The sequence below is a fragment of the Poecilia formosa genome, unplaced genomic scaffold (assembly GCF_000485575.1).
Source record: "Poecilia formosa unplaced genomic scaffold, Poecilia_formosa-5.1.2 Scaffold151, whole genome shotgun sequence".
Taxonomy (NCBI): Eukaryota; Metazoa; Chordata; class Actinopteri; order Cyprinodontiformes; family Poeciliidae; genus Poecilia; species Poecilia formosa.
Genome location: NW_006800090.1, coordinates 406322 through 420365, shown reverse-complemented (window position 1 = coordinate 420365; position 14044 = coordinate 406322). Strand labels below are relative to the sequence as shown.

The 14044-nt window shown below is 38.9% G+C and overlaps 1 protein-coding gene across 17 annotated transcripts in view; it reads right to left on the bottom strand.

Moving 5' to 3' along the window:
• Positions 1-14044, bottom strand: part of LOC103146054 (receptor-type tyrosine-protein phosphatase F) — a 238871-nt gene that overhangs the window by 146963 nt on the left and 77864 nt on the right. For all 17 annotated transcript variants that reach the window (XM_016677236.1, XM_016677243.1, XM_016677239.1 and 14 more), the window contains one exon: positions 5414-5590. In XM_016677236.1, coding sequence (XP_016532722.1) covers positions 5414-5513 — 100 coding nt within the window. In that variant the 5' untranslated portion in view covers positions 5514-5590. The remainder of the gene's footprint in view (positions 1-5413; positions 5591-14044) is intronic.

Genomic DNA, 14044 nt, shown 5'->3' with positions numbered 1-14044 from the left:
CCGCTTGGACAAATCGTCTAAAGCAGGAAATCACTTAGATACAGCTCCGTGCTCAAATATCCAGCCGAAATCATGCAAAGAATCTTATTTTCCACAACTTGCAAAGTTGTGCAAGTTGTCAAGATATCAGTGGAGGTGTACGGGTTGGGGGACTAGAGAAAAGGCATAATGAATTCAAACTGAATCCACCCCAATCTTGTTTTTAAAATCCTTTAGGTTGTGCGTTTAAATAACTTTCCACCCCCTAAATGGAATGGCTCAAATAATCATTAAAAGCCCATAATTCATGTGATACTCATGCTGAGTGTAGTTTTATGATTAGCAAAAGCCCCCTCCTGTGAGAACTCTTCTTTATGATCAAGTCACTGGCACAATAACAGCAAAAAAACTGTCGAAAGTGGCAATAAAGTGCAGTTACTTTGCCATGGAGCATCAAGGATCACAAACAGGACAATAAAAGAGTTACTGCATGGCACAGTGCCTTGACATAAAAAGTGATTAAACTTGAGTTAATCATTGAGCCGGTCTAATCCGCCGTCAGACTGGGCTGGCCTTCTGGCACCTCATAGAACAGCTCACCCAAGATCAGAACCAGCGAGGAACCACAGGAGACGCCGTACATCAAAAGCTGATTAAAGCCGGAGAAATAAGTCCGAACGGCAGCGCCTCAGAGGTAACTGCTGCGTTTAAGAGAAGCGTATGTCTGACCTTGAGGATGACCTTCTGGTGGCCTGTTGTGTTTGAGGAGGCCATAGAGAGATGGACTGAGCTCCCCAGGGATCAATGACCAGCACTCAGAGTAATCACACTGTATTGTTTGGCTGCTCAGTGATGACATGACATGAATGATCTCATAAAGCCATAACACTGACAGGACTCACAGGCAGCTTTTATTTATACCTGCGGCGCTGTTTTAGCTTTAATTCACACTTAAATATATTTGACATCATACAAAGATAACCACAAAAGCAGATTTCATCCTCTCCAGATTTTTTTTTTTCCTCTGGCGATTCTTTAGATTGGGGCATGATGTGCTAGTTTATTAAAGGGGATTAGAAAAATATTATCTAAAATTGACTTCTTTGAGCTTTATATCATGTTATAATGTTATTCCCTCATCAAAAACATACCTGCAGTGTTGCTTTCACTCACTCATCTCCCCACTCAGCTCTTCCAGACTAGCAGTAGCAGCAATTAGCAAACACCTGGTGGAACTGCACGTTCGCTGAGCTCATCATACAAACTATTTCTCAGCGCAACGCTCCTAGGAACGGTTGTAAACGGCATAATGAGAAGCACTGTTGTGATGACAGAGTGCCAGAAAGAATAGGAGCTTCTTAAAGAGACAGAGGCCCAATTTCAAGGTGTCAAAGTGCAAAGTAAGCCTTATTTTAAGTAATGTCTGATATATACACCATTTTTAGAACTGGTAACATAGTTACTTGATTGTGCTATAAAATGGCTTTGTGTGATATAAGATCTCTTATCCTACTTCGTGCTGCCAGTTAGATTCTATTGACCTGATTTCTTTGTTTTACAGCTCTGACAGTAATCAGACCCTGTTGTGTTTAGTGAAACTAATCTCAGCAACCCAAAATGTAGTTAATCACATTTAATTTATGATTTAAAAATCAAAACAATTATTTCTTAATGTTATACCAAAGCAGTTTGATGACTTTAGTCCCTCAGTAAGCTAAATCACCATATAAAAACTCAATTTTGATTTCACCTACTATGGTATACTCATATTACTTTTTCACAACTTGTGATTTCTAAACGGAGAGGGGCGAGGTGGGGGGAGGGGTACTGTATTTATCTTTTCTGGCATTAGAATATGAATGAGAGTAAACATATGATGACAACCTTTAAAATGTGTCTGCCTTAGAATAAACACACAGCTATGAAGGAAAAGCTAACATGTTTTCTTCCTGTGGTTTGCTTGGCTGCTTAGCTTTTCGGCGGGAGCGACGGGGGGAACAGACTTAGCCCGTGTAATGAGAAACTTGCCAGGCACCTCGGCCATAATATCTGTCTACAGGCTGCCCTGTAATACAGCAGATCCAAACCAGAAATATCAAACTCGCATAACTAAGTTCCATACAAATTAAAGGCACCAAACGAACACAACCCTGTGATTAGTGGTAGGTGTTATTTTTGACCCCCCCAGCTGCCTTATCTTAATTCTATGTGTTTTTTGCTTTACAGGGTGGATAATAGCAGCTTTGGGCCTCTTCCTGTGACTGCTTACACTACACATAAATAAACGCCGTACCAAGGACAATTTTTCCTAGCAAATCTTTTTTGTCTCAACTTCCGTTTGTTTCTTAACTCCACCTTTTATTCACGTAGAAGTGGTTTGGGTGCGCCCACAATAAATACACATACATATTTATCATGTAGCAACTTGTGGCATCAGACTGTCTTTGTCAGTTAATTAAAATGCCTGACACAGTAGTTTTAATCCGTAAATGATATGATCACTGAAATTAGAGAGTAGGGCAGTCTAACTCTCACTGGAGGCACAACGCAAAGAAGAAGAAAAAAAAAAACTGAGCATCCTAAAAAATCCCCAGTGAAGCGTGTTGAAATGGTAAATGGATGCAATAAAGGCAGCAACTCGCAAGAGGAAAAATATGTGCAATCCAGCATTTTGTGCTAATAATTCACTTTTGCTTGTACCTATCTGCAAAACCGAGATTAAAGACAGCGCAAAAGCAGAACGACGTAATAATAATCAAGGCTTCACCCTAACTCTACTCTGAGCATCTTAAAGAGTCAGCGTATTTAAATAATATCCTAACAATGTCATTGGATGGGATGAGAGTTTTTTAGGTTCTTCAAAAAAAGTGGATGCCACTGAATTTAACTTCTTTTGCTAGTTTTGGAACAGAAAAGTCACAGGAATACAACAGAACCAGTAATTAAATTAACTTCTCTGCAGATGTAATTTGCTTAATAAAAGTAGCATTCTACTTTAATATTTTGAGTTGGTCATTTATTACCTGGATGCAGCAACAGGTCAGTGGTTGTTCATCTCTACTGGGATTAATACATATTTAAAATTCACACTATGGCTACAGTCAGGAAGAGAAGCTCATTTCCAGGATCTATTTGGATTGTGATCTGATCATTTCTGTATTTTTAAGATCTGCCTGTCCTTGTATTTTTACTGAAATATTTATTCTCTTTTTAGTCCTTGAAAAAGCTAATACAAATAAACAATACGGTAATACTACTGCACATTTTGTCAGATTTATTTCAGCAGAGGGTGGTTTGAGATGAGACATATTAACCAAATATTTTCACCACACAATAGTTTGTTGCATTAATTACAGTACAAGCAAGGATAAAAAATTAAAATTTAATGAGTATTTAATAATCCTCTTCAGCAATTACTGTCTTTTTGATAATACATCTGCATAAATAATTACTTTTTTTTTCTTTTTTTTACTATTTTGACTGGTAACTTTTATTTGACAGACACAAAACTGAGAGGGGGAAGACATGCGGTAAAGGTCTGGAACCCGTGACGAGGACTAGGGCTGCTGTACATGGGTCGCACACTTTACGCTGTTGTTGCGCAACACCCCTCTCCCCTCTTCTCTCTCTCTACTTCCTCTTCTGAGAGGAGGGAGATGTGCTCTCCAGCTCTCCATCTAACGGGTCCGAGAAGCCTCTAACTCCTGAGTATTACTAAAGATGAGAATATAGAGGACATTCTGTTTAAGCTGGGCACGAGAAAGACTAGCCTGGTTTCTAACGACCTCCATCCAGATGTCCCACCCTTTTTCACCCTGTGAACTAGCCAGATCGAGCAGCCCGCAATCAGCTAGCTTCACAGAGCACACCTGTTAACGGTCGCTCTTTCTCTTTATTACAACTTGCCCTTGTTACTGAACCAGGTAGGTTTTAGTGACTAGGGCGAGTCCCAAGGGTGTTGTTTTGGCTATAAGCAACCTATAAACATTTTCCACTTTTCCCTCCCAGAATCAAACTTCATAGCTTTTTTCAACCATCAAAGAACTTTAAGGTGACTCATTAATTGAATGTCCACAACATCTTTTAGATTATCTTAATTGTATAATAACCATTACTTATTAGTTACTCTTATTATAATCAGGATGTGAGTTATTACAGACATTTCTGAAAAGAAACCAAGAATAATCCATTGTTCCAATTATTTGATACCAAATTTACAGTTACTTGTTTCACCTGTAAGTGTAAATATTCTTATAATCAAACCAACATCAACCACTGGTTAAACCAATATTAATTATTGGTTTAATCATAAGTTATCATTATTAATTTAAGTATTTTACTCTGGGTTTTATCCAATTACTCAAAATGTTTAGATTTTATTCTTTAAACCTTTAATGCCTTGAAATGAGCAATCTGAATTATTTTTATTCACTGCAGGCTGGAAACTTCCTCTTTCTTCAGGAAACCTGCACTTCCTGTTCCATGACTCTCTTTCTGCCTGACTAAGATTTTTTTATGATTAAATAGAAAAAAGTTGAATTAAAGCAAAGTTTGCAGGACACAATAACAACACACACAACCAGATTAATTTTATTACAGTCTGACTCTACTGTTGGGTCTTGATGTCACCTGTGTAATTAGTTTTAAAGGTAACTTTATTTATTGTTACTATTAAACTAAAATCTCCAGCATGGGGAAGTGGGATGAGCTCGACTTTTCTCGACGTTTATGCCACCATTGCGCCCAAGAAGCCTTTTTTGCACCTATGGGATATTTTATTATCTAAGTGAAGAAGAATCAGCCAAAATAATCCATTACTTTGGTCTATTTAAATTATAAGGAGAGGCAACGTTAGACCCGCAGGACCACAACAAAACTGTCAGGACTGCAAAAACATCCCTACAAGGTCAAGTTTACAGTGAAACAAAAGAAAAGACGACACACCATGAGAACAAGGCCCTGAGAGACAAAAGGCAAAGGCGACGGAAAAAACTAATCCTCTTTGATGCATGTCTGAAAGGACAGATCAGTTGGTCAGAGGGAGACAGAGGGGTGTCGAGGCGTAATTGAATTACAGTGACCCAATGACAGCACTGTAGGTGAGGTCATGTGTTGAATTAATTCTGTTCCTGACCTTGTCTTTGGTGGGGGAGCGGCCCCCGGAGACCCAAAAGGTCCGGCGGCAGAGACAGATCTCTCAGAATGTCTTTTCCCAGCCAAAACTGTCACTCAAACAGAGAGCGAGGCACAGAGGCGGACGAATCTCGACTGCCTCCACTGTATGCTTATTTTTAGCTCAGGTGCTAATGCTCTACCTATATGAGAGCGCATGCATTAGGCAAACATTTGTGTCTGTTTTCTGGAATCTGTTAAGAGTCTGAAGTAGAAAGGCCCTCATGCTTTTAGGATGTCCCAGGTGAACCAGGTTACTTACTGTCTGCCAGAGAGGAGATCACCCAGGAGCCGAGTAGAAGCAGCAACAGCAACGCCCCTCTGGGCCGGAGGGGCCCTGCCAGGTGAACGTTAGGCACCATGCTCCAAGATGGCACTGCTCCCTCCTCAGTCCCCGCTGCTAGACGCGTCCCACTCTGACAGGATCAAAGACTAACACCTGAGAGAGCAAAGAAATGCAGAACAGGGGTGCAGGGATATTAGTATTCAAACTCACTCTGCATTTGCATAGATTTGAATGAGCAGCATAACACAGTTAGGCAGAAATATCAAAAGCAAGTCGCAGAGCAGAACCAAACGTGAAAGAATTTAAGTATACATGTTAAAAAAAAAACAACAACGACGACGACGACAACACTGGAAGATCTTTGTTCGCGATCAACAAGGCATCTAATACCCAAAACAAATCCTGCTTCAGGAGGGGGACAAAACCGGTGCAATGGATGTAAGTACATCAGAAGAAGAGGGGAGGCAGCAATGCAGAACAGTTCTACGAAAAGGAAAGATATTCAAAGGGAGACGGGGATGTAGGATCAATTTACTCAGCCACCTTCCCTCCAACAGAGGGGCTTCAGTTAAAAACCCAACGGGCCTCCTAAACAGCAGCCCCAGAGGACCACAGCCCACTTAATGCCTCCCATTAGGAAATTGAAACTGAGCCATCCAGATGGTTTCAAATCACAGAAAGTGCAATGATCTCACAGAATGACAACATGGCTACATAAATAAACCTATAACACAACGGCTTCATGTAAAGTTGTCCTTTTGCCAATTTGTACTCCTTCCTACTTCCATCCCAAACCTGTAAATTATATCTTACATTCTTATAACTTACAATTTAACTAAGCATTTTGTTGCAGTTAAGTCCAGAAATGTATGGAAATGCATATCTACAGTAGGCTAATGCACGAATAGTGACGTTTTATATTATTATAATACCATTACCATTTATTTTGGCTCTGGTAACCGTCTTTGACAATTGGCTCATAAAATAATAAAGATATCCCTGATCCAACCAAAATAACTCCTAAACGACTTCCTGCTGGGGTCATATAACCACATTTCCATTCAACAGTCTGCGTAGATGATTGAAAATGGCTTAAAAACACTGCTTCGCAAAAAGGGTATGAAACGTCCCCCTGGCGGGTGCAAATTGGCTCGCTGTTGCTAAGAAACCTCTGGCAGAGGATAGAACGGTTTCATACCCGAAAAGGTCAGGAATGAAAAGACCAAAGCTGCAAAGGCACAAAATGGTGAAGAGCGAAAATGAGCGGCACCCCAGAGGGGAGGGTACTGTCAGGAGTCGGTCAACAACAAATAAAAGTAGATGTATCACTAATTAAACGTTAGGAGAGGGATTATAGTAACAATGGATTATGAAGGACTACAGTTTTCAGCCACTATGCTAACAATAATGACATAATTATGTACTTTTCAGACAGATGAAACAGTTTGAGACAGAGGATACTTCAAACGTGTTAAAGGTTAGTAGTTCATAAACGTTCAAGATTGTTATTTACACAAAATTTTTATTGAAAATTCGATAGCAAGACCTAACTTGTTTAATTAAAATGAAAGAAAAGCATCAGTTTCCCCTGTTGCTAAAAAAAATTAAAAAACTTAATAAAAAGGATGCATGACGCTCCTTTATTTTTCAACTTATGACTGTCCATGATTTTTGTAATGAGAAACCCTGTTTTTCCATAAACAAAAAGTTGGAGAAGGGGTTAGCACTGATTTATACAATAATCTGCACAGCAGGAAGAACTTTGGTCATTCTACTTTCTCTAATATCTCATTTAAAAGACTTTAAAATGCAATGCAGGGAATATGAAAGATTTTATTGGCCTTAGTGCTCTGTTCCTTTGAACATTACATTCTTACATGGAAGATCATGATGCTATTATGGTTTTACTGTAAAAAGTGTATCTGTAACGTTGTAATTTTGCTATACCAGCTACCTGTAATGACCTCTGATAGTTTGTCTCTTAAGGAATCAAACTTATTGTCAAAAACAACTCAGTAAACTAATGTTAAGTTTGTTCCAGCCTCCAGTTTAATTGTCTCTTTCCATTATAAGCAAAGTAAAAGTAATGCCTCTGAATTGAGTTAACTATATTTCTAATGCCCACACTCTTGCCTGCAGCCATCTCTGAGCAGCTATAATAATGTAAAGAACATCACAGCGTAGCCAGGATAAAAATCTCTCTAAATGGATTTAAAGCCCCCTGTCAAACCGATTTCTGTAGGAGATGACCTAAAATGTTAAACCAACTCTTTGATATGTTCCGTTTTTAATTTTTAAACCTTACTCCCAACTCTAGGAACAATTTATGTTAAGAAAAAAAAAAACAAAACAAAAAGACAAAGTTCAAGATGCTGAATATCTTGAGGTTTGCTGGGTGGCCAGTCAGCTTTATTCTATTCAATTCAGCTAAATAAGTTAGAGTGTCAGGAACATAATGCCTCCAGTATCTAGTGAAGAGAAAAAGAAGCATTCTTAAGCCTGTGGAGGCCATTACTCATGTGGCTCCTTCAATGCTGGTGAAAACAGAGAAAAATGCGCACAACGAGCCACATCTGCAACCATGACCACCTTCTTTGACAAACATTCTTTCATGCAGGTACTTTAGTACATGAAAATATCAATACATTTCATCTGTTTTTTTTTTTCATTTCTGCACCATTTTTTACCTACTTTCTGAAGTTATTTGCAGAGAGAAAAAGACATGCTTGACTTAGTGAGACAATAAGAAGGAATGCAGTGTATAAGCGCAGGCTGGTGCCTGACACGGGCACAGACCCGGACATTTAAAGTTGACAGCCAAGGCTTTGTCGTTGCACAGGTATGCGCCTCGAGGCGTCGATGTCTGCAAGCCCAATATCCGATTCCAAACACGCCTTGCGTCTGAGAAATTTCCAGAGAAGATAAAGTCAACATCATCTGTCGTACGTGAAGGTTTGACCCGAGAACGTATCGAACTCTACTGCGCTCCTCCCTGGATGTACACTTTGAAGAAATGCCCCCTTAACTGCAGCTGAAGTCATTTTAACCCCCAAGAAAAAATAAATAAAAAGGAGGCTTTCCTTCTCACTGTTACTGAAAGAGAGGTTTAATATTTGAGTGTTAAGCTGTTGAAGTCAGGGAAAAGAAAAAAAGAAGCACAAATATGCTGCTGAGGATGCCAAAATGCTGGATCACTCCTCCAACTCTGCACAGGGAATTAAAGACATTTAGACCCCGTTTTTTATTTTAAGTTAATACCCCAAGTAAGCGTTGCAGAGTGAGCGCAACTCGCATCAATTTCAGTGGCTGACTAATTTGTTATGACACTCATTTTAATGTACGCCAGTGCCGCTCTTGTTCACGTCGTGGGGAAAGGAAGTGAGTGAGGCATATAGAGTTGGCTACTCGTCGTGCTCCAAACCCGAGCCGGTGGGGGGATATCTTCTGCAGCAGATGCCAGAAAGAGGCAGATGCTTTTCATCTTCAATGAGACAAATTCCTCAAGCGAAGCCTTATTCTTTATAATTTTTTTTTTTTCAGCTACTTATTTACTACAGAAAAGCACGGTCCCTCCCAGCTGTACAGAAATACTTTGGGACAACTCTTTGCAACTATGTGAGTTTGTGTTGCGGCGTGGAAAGGGACAGGGCGTCAACCTGGAAACGGACCATGGTGTGATCCAAAATCCAAGCAAAATGGCTCAGCAAACAAGAAGATATTGTTGCTGTTGTTTGCTAGTATGTGGGAGAAGCAATGGCAAAACAGTGTGAAGATGTAGGTGTGGATGAATGCCCTTGGGAGAATAAATGAATCCTTCTGTAATGATTTCCCTCCAAAGTCTGGTAAGAATGAGTGAATGAGAAACAAGTGAGCAAGTGGATAATTATTGCTAAAATGCTCAGCCAGATTTTTTCAACAGTAACTGAGAAACTGCAAAATGTTTAAACAGCTACTGGGGTTATACACAGTGCACAAAATAAGCTTGTGATTTGTAATCCCATAATCAAAATACTCTTGAAATAAATCGAATTACTGTAAATCAGGGTGCAGCAACATATCCTGGTCACAAAAAGAGATGATACATGATATGGTCACAAACATTAAATGAGAGAGGATTTAAATCAGGAAAAGTTAGAATTCCCCTCCCCCCTGGTCTTTGACAAGGCTTTACAAATCCCAAATCATAATTTGTATAAATTAATCCAGTTTAGTTTATACTTGCCTTTATATCACAAATTCTAAGTCTCTAATACCAAAAATAAAAATAAATAAATCACTGAAGCTGCTTCCTTGCTACACTTGTATTAATAAAGGATCCTCATTGTAAAATTATCCAGCTCAGATTTGATCACTAGGAATTTCAGTTAATTAAATGTAGTCCAGGTAAGTTAAAATTTGTTGGGGACAATTGAATCAGAAACTTTAGCATCATTCACGGTAAAAGATTAGCCAGTTGTGTTTATTTTTTCAGTAATGTCTACAAAACATTTATAACCTGTCTCTTCTGCCATTAATATTTGTTTTTACAAACAAAACCTTGGAGGCACATTGCTGAACTTCTTGGATAATTAACCATCATCCAGCTCACTGGATAAGCCTAAATACAATAGTCGGTTCATGAGCCCAAACGAGACGAGACGAGATTTGAGAAACGTTTTGCTTTGCTTTGTTGAACTGCATTCAAAAAATCTGAAGTGGGCGTAAAATATTCAAATCCAAGTTTGACAGATGTGTTTTATGCTATTCTACGATAACATTAAAGCTAGTAAATCTCAAGTACTCACATTTTGGGTTTTCAAAAGTTAGACAGCTTAAAAGAACAAAAAATGCATCATTTTTTAACAAATACAGTACATTTATAATGATAAAAATGCTCCAATCTAGGCCTGCATCATCCATTTATTGTGCTTCCTGCACCTGTCTAATTCTATTAGATGAAAGTAATAAAGTGCTTTTGCTAATAGAATAAAGGTTTTACAGAGTCTATTTTCACTGTATAATTAGCAAACTTATATTCTGAAGTACACATGATCAAATGCAGTCTAGGCTTATCTAAAAGAACTGTTAAAAAAAATCCTGTAGTTTAGCCCTGATGGAAATTTCTGAAGCAGATGCTAACTAGCATCATTAGCGGCTAGCGGTTATTGTCACAGTACTTGTAAGTCATCTGCATTTGTCTTTCTGACAGCAATTCCTTTTTTCCAACTAACTTACGTTTTTAAAAACTCGTGATTTTAACAAAAATGTTACAGAAAGCTACTGATGACCAATGAAAAGTTTTACTCTGTTAATTTTAAGAATTGTTAGCCAAATAAACAAAACAGTTAACTTTTACAATGGAAAGTCCAGATCATCTGCAAAACCAAAATGGCATTATTCTGTTCTTGCAGTCCTAGTTTGGGAGTTCTTTCACCATTTTCTGGGCAGAACTTTTTGTTTTGTTTTGTGTGGCATCTAAAAATATTAAGATTGTATGCTGCAGTAGGGGACTTTCCAGGAGATCTATGCTACAGCTCTTTCAAAGTATGAAATTTACTGGCCTGAAAGACCTTGGTTTTTGTAGCCTTGGGTTAAAGAACAAATTTCTCTGTTCCTGTGGAGTTTTGGCCAAATGAGTCAAACAGTGATACAAGGTTACACAACCAGTACTAACAAAATGACCCATTTAATAACATATCAACTGACCATTGATTGATATTTGTAGACTCATTGCATTTAGGCCCTCTGCAAAACCAACCTGCATCTAACTATCTTCACTGGAAATATTTTTGGAAGATTTCCCAGTTCATAGCAGCTGTTAAGAGGAAAAAAAATTCCTAATCATAAAGTGGAAAGGAACTGTCTGTACACTTATGAGACCATTAAGCCCCATATCTTGAAAGCGATTGAAGACAAAAAAAAACCTTTGCAGCAATTAAAGCAATAAAAGTTTCAGCAGTTCCCATCACTCTAAAATAAAAGAAGAGTGAAACAGCCAGCAGATATCCCAGATATGGCTGCCCAGTCAGATTGAGTAATGAAGAACAAGACATATCGATCAGACAGATAAGTTACCAGTCAATTGTCACAACGAGTGAAAATGAAAAAAGGTGGAAAGAAAAATAGAAAGAAATGCTTTTTTAAAGGATTTGAAATTCCCGTGATGCATGTAAGGTTTATGTTTCTTAACAAGACTTGGAAGTTTCATGAAAATATTTTGGTTTTATTGAAAAAGTAAGAATTTTGGAGCAATGTGGGGAAAAAAAGCAATTAGGTCATGTAATGCATCAATACTGTGGTATTTGTCACCCATAGTTATGCTACAAGAATGTGATACCAGTTCATGTTACTATTAATACGACGCAGCAGTCGGCAATCATATTAAACGGGTTTAAAGACAGAAGCGTTTCCACTGAAAATGTTATATAGGGAAATATTAAATAAAGCACAGCCAAAAAAACTAATTATCAACTAAAACAAGGGCATGTTTCAGATAATGCCCTTGGGTGACGTGTTTATTCAAGTCTGAAACTTGGTCGGCTGTGAGAGTTGCTGTGCCAGAACAACCTTTTCCAGACTTTTTTTTTTTTTTTTGCAACTCACTCAACAAATTCAAGATGTGGGCGGTGATTCAGAGGCTGAACACAATTTATCGTGCAGCACAGGGTCCCCAATTTGTCAATATGTCAAGATTGCGTGGCCTATTAGGGAGAGATGATTCTGTTGTGGTAACATCATGTCTAAACACACAGAGAAGACGAGGTCGCTGAATTGAACCTGTCTGAACCTTCAATCTCTTGACAGGGCATCGGCTCTTAATTCTTAACGAAGATGCTTCGGATTCTTAAGTGTTTGGGGACTTCTTGAGAATACAGAGCGTGACAAACAGAGTATACGGTATATAAAGTGTGCAATAGGTGGAGGACTAAGGGATTTAGAGAGGTAATTAACAAGGCAACAATTGGAACATCTAAACTGGGAAACTGTGGAGGACAATAGGGCATTTGAGCCAGCTCACTTGGGAGGTTCAGCACACACCTGAAGCACACCTATCCTGTTTGCCTCCCACATCAGGGAGGCAAACAACTTATTACCCCCCTGTAAATGTGTGTGGCAAGGGAGTGGCCACCCATATAGAAATGGCCGTCGACAGACAAGCAATGCAGGACGCAGCTGCGCAGAGGGAGACAGAGGGACAGAGAGGCGGCGGCTGAGTAAACACCACCATTACGCTAACTACAGGTAGCGTTTCTGCTCTCTGTCGTTTCCCCCTCCCTCCCACTCATGTTCCCTCCATTTCTGCGTCTCTTATTTAATGGGTAATACCGGGCGCGGGGAGGTGGGACAGCTGAGATATATGGGCCAGCGGCGTGGAGAGCTAATCACGGCCGTCTCTGGGGGTGATAAACCCAGACCAGAGAGGTTTGAATTTGCGAAGCCTGCAACAGCTCCATAAACACGGTTACAAGCTGAATTTCAACAGCAGTGTTTTTGGCTCTTGATTAGTTTTCCATGCCCCAGAAGTCTCACCCTCACAGCTTTATACTACCTCCTTTTTTTTTTTTTTTTTCCTCAGCAGTGATCACCGACCACAAGATCCCAGGAGTATTACAGCGAGCCAGCGAGCCCTGCACTGTAAAATGAAAGTGTAAAATAACCAAATGGAGTTCTCTCCTCCAAATTAGAAAACCTTGCTGTGTCCAAAGACTTGACAATGCGTGTCTTTTTTAAATCTTTTTTTTTTTTTTTACAGGGAGCCCCAACAAGACCCTGCATTGAATTTCACCCAACAAAGGGTAATGTCCTGTGACCTATTGAGTTTTACAGCTCCTCTGTTTACAAGCTGATTCCACAAAGTTAATTGTTAACACTTTACTGCCAACCGGGACACTGAGACTGACAGGCACCTCTAACAGATGTGCACATTTCCTTGGGTTGAGCAATAGAAAGTAGGAGGCACTGGTTATGCTGAACTCCAGTAATAATTAAACATGAGTAAAGTTTCTGTCTGTGTGGATGGCCGTAAGGAATGCACTGATGTCACACAGTGTCTTAGTTACCAGACAGGTCAAATATATGCAATGGTTTATAGTGTCGTGCAAAAGTAAAGCTCCTCAAACTCTTTTTTTTTTCCACATTTTATGGTGTTGAGATTTTATCTGAGTAGTGCATAATTTCTAAGTGGAAGAAAAAAGAATTTTATCGTAAATCTGAAATTTGTATTTTGCCCTCTTCAATCTGATTGCTCAATGTAAAAAAAAATAAAAATAAAAGTCTGCACAACCAGTTGCCATCCAGCCCCTAATTCATAATCTGAAGCCAACATTTGTTTTGTAATCTATTATTCTACCAATTATTCTGTTGATTAATGGATTAATCTGATAAAATATTTGGCAGATTTTTCATTTAACCACTTGATCTAAGATCAAAATGTGAAAAGCTCAACCCTTTCGGCTCGACTTAACGTTGATTCTGTGTAGGACTTATCTGTTGATTATTTTACAAAGAACCTAAATTATAAATTTATTATATATTTATCTTATAATTGGATAACAAAACATGTTTTATTTGCAGAATTTGAATCAGGTGAAAGTAAGGCTACTTGAGTAGTTCTGTGTAGAACATTTA